General features: G+C 37.6%; 1 protein-coding gene across 1 annotated transcript in view; it reads right to left on the bottom strand.

The window, feature by feature from the left end:
* Positions 1–2152, bottom strand: part of API5 (apoptosis inhibitor 5) — a 20496-nt gene extending 18344 nt beyond the window's left edge. The window contains exons 1-3 of the mRNA XM_019471609.1: positions 2084–2152; positions 1600–1761; positions 520–613 (exon numbers count right to left, since the gene is read on the bottom strand). Coding sequence (XP_019327154.1) covers positions 520–613; positions 1600–1761; positions 2084–2137 — 310 coding nt within the window. The 5' untranslated portion in view covers positions 2138–2152. The remainder of the gene's footprint in view (positions 1–519; positions 614–1599; positions 1762–2083) is intronic.
* Positions 2153–2466: the final 314 nt, after the last annotated feature.

Here is a 2466-nt window from a genome sequence, read left to right as displayed (position 1 = left end):
GGTGCACCTCCAGCCTTCTCAGTCGGTAGAGCATGGGAAGCTGAAAAGTCCTTGACTAGTGTAAGCACGGCCCAGCAACAACTAAAACATCAGTGTGTTATCAACATTATTCTCATCCTAAATCCAAAACACAGCACCGTACCAGCTACTAGGAAGAAAATTAACTCTATCCCAGCCAAAACCAGGACAGTTTTGTTTTTTTTTTTTCCTCCCCCCTTTTTCTACAGATGCTTTCAGAGAACATGAATGAAAAGAATTGTTATATTTAAAAGAAAGGATTTTAGTTTAGATTAGGATAATTAGCGACCTTTCAGCCAAGTAGCAGGTCACGAAAAACGGTACTGCGCAGAGGGGGGAGGGAGGGGGGGGGGGGAAGAGTAGAAGCAGGACATGAATGGCACTAGGACAGACTCCTTTGTATCAAATTATGAATCAACAGAAAATGTTTTACAGAACAAAACTGTACATTTTTAGGTGTGCCACAAGGAGTTCAGCCAGGAAACTACCAATGTCTCCTACCTGACTGTAGAAGCTGGGTCAGTATGTCTGCTACCCGAGGAAGATTATCTCCAGTGGCAAACTGAGGCAACTCTTTGATTGCTTGTCGCCGGATCTGTGAAAATTGTCAGTATCATGGAAATAAAAAATTTAAAAAATTAAAGTAACTACAAAAAACAAATAATCAGGCAATTCAACTACCAAAGTTTGGCAGAAAAATCAGCCAAATTTGAGAAAATGACCACATATTCTTTTAACATGAGTATCATACTCAGAAAGTGATTTTCAAGTTTCAGACTTTAATGGCAGTCCAAACTTGGTATTTGCTATGAAGCTATTATGACGAATTTATGAAGAAAATAATGTATTTTTCTTAGATCTAAGCAGCACTGGAGAAAAATCAAATTCAAACAGCACCTCTGTTCACAAAATCATTCATTTGATCAACAAAATAAAGGGCTGGAATCTGTATTATTACGGAGTCTTATTTGCTAACAGGAAGGACAGTTTTACAATTGTGCATATGGCAGAGATAAACTCCAGGTTTTGTTCCCAGCACTGAGAAAAATCCTTGAATGATTTGCCCAAATCATTTGAGATATGATAACCAAAGATGCTTCAAAGGTACAACTTCTATCAACACCACAGAAGCAGCATGAAGCATCTCAAAACTACTGCAAGAATAATACATTCAGAATCACACCCCCATGGTTCTCCAGTGTGAACAAAATTTTCTAATAAATCCTTCTGGGGGGCAAGAATCAATTACCACAAAGTGCTTTTTGAAAGGAAAAAATGTAATAGATATTCAAATAAACTGTATCTAAGTTTCTTTCTACAGAACTATTCCTTTGATCAATGATGGGAGGGAAAAAGACGCATGAAAACTGATGTATCTTCCCATACCATCACACAATAGGTTCTTCTATGGCAGGAATACAACTAAGTATTCTTAAGTTTTCCAAAGACCAACCCTCCCCTCCTGAAAGACATAGCCTAAAAAACAAAACAAAATGAACCAAAAAAACCCAAACAAAAAGATAAAAAAATAACAAAATATAAATTCAATGTATCAACTTGCTACAAGGTTCTTATTCTTACAGAAACATCTTCATCCTCACAGAGGTCCAATTGGGCATTGATAGCCGAGTCAGCTAGCTCGGGAAAATGCTTGAAGAATTTAGGAATAAACTGGGCTGCAAGTCTTTTCTCCTTGGCACCTCCTTTCACACCATCCAAGATCGCCTGGTACGCATCCTTATGCTGAAAGAGGAAGAACAGAATACATAAGTAGAAAAATCTTGGGGTATTCTCAAGACAAGGAAAGGATTTTTTTTCTCTCCCATTCACTTCAGCTATTTAAGTGAACTATATTATACAAGCTTCATACAAAGAAATAAATTTATCTCTTAGACCAATATAACCATGCCAATTTAGTAAAATTTGCCTCTATTGACTGGTTTTTACTGTTATTCTGGTTCCTCTGTTCACGTGCTTACCGTTCAAACTGCCAGCCCTAAGGCTAACAGCTCTTGCATACCACTTGTGATTAGATTAGTGCAGACTCAAGGAATTACACGATCACCTTCACTGAACTTGGACAGTTTTTCCAAAGAGTTTCTGCCTTCTGTCTGCTCATTCATTGTCTCTCAAGCAGAGGTTACCTCTCCTAACAACTGTGCCACTGGAATGGATCACGAACGATTTTTAACGTATATTGTGCTAAAGCATCTTTGGCATCTATTCAAGCAGTTAACTTAATCTGAGATAAAATATCGTTCTTAAAAGATCTGTTAACAGAGACTAGATAAAAAAAAGAAATCTCCAGTTGAAATATAGAAATAAACACTTCAGCAACAGAGTGGAATATTCGCTAGCTGCTCCAACTAGAATCACACAGGCGTTTCTGACTTCGTTCCTGCAGGACTGAAACTTTAGAATAAATGGAAGTCTTTGTTGTGGTTAGCT

This window comes from Aptenodytes forsteri, unplaced genomic scaffold (genome assembly GCF_000699145.1).
Source record: "Aptenodytes forsteri isolate BGI_AS27 unplaced genomic scaffold, ASM69914v1 Scaffold146, whole genome shotgun sequence".
NCBI lineage: Eukaryota > Metazoa > Chordata > Aves > Sphenisciformes > Spheniscidae > Aptenodytes > Aptenodytes forsteri.
Note: the sequence above shows the minus strand (reverse complement) of the source record. Positions and strands in the feature narration are given on the sequence as shown.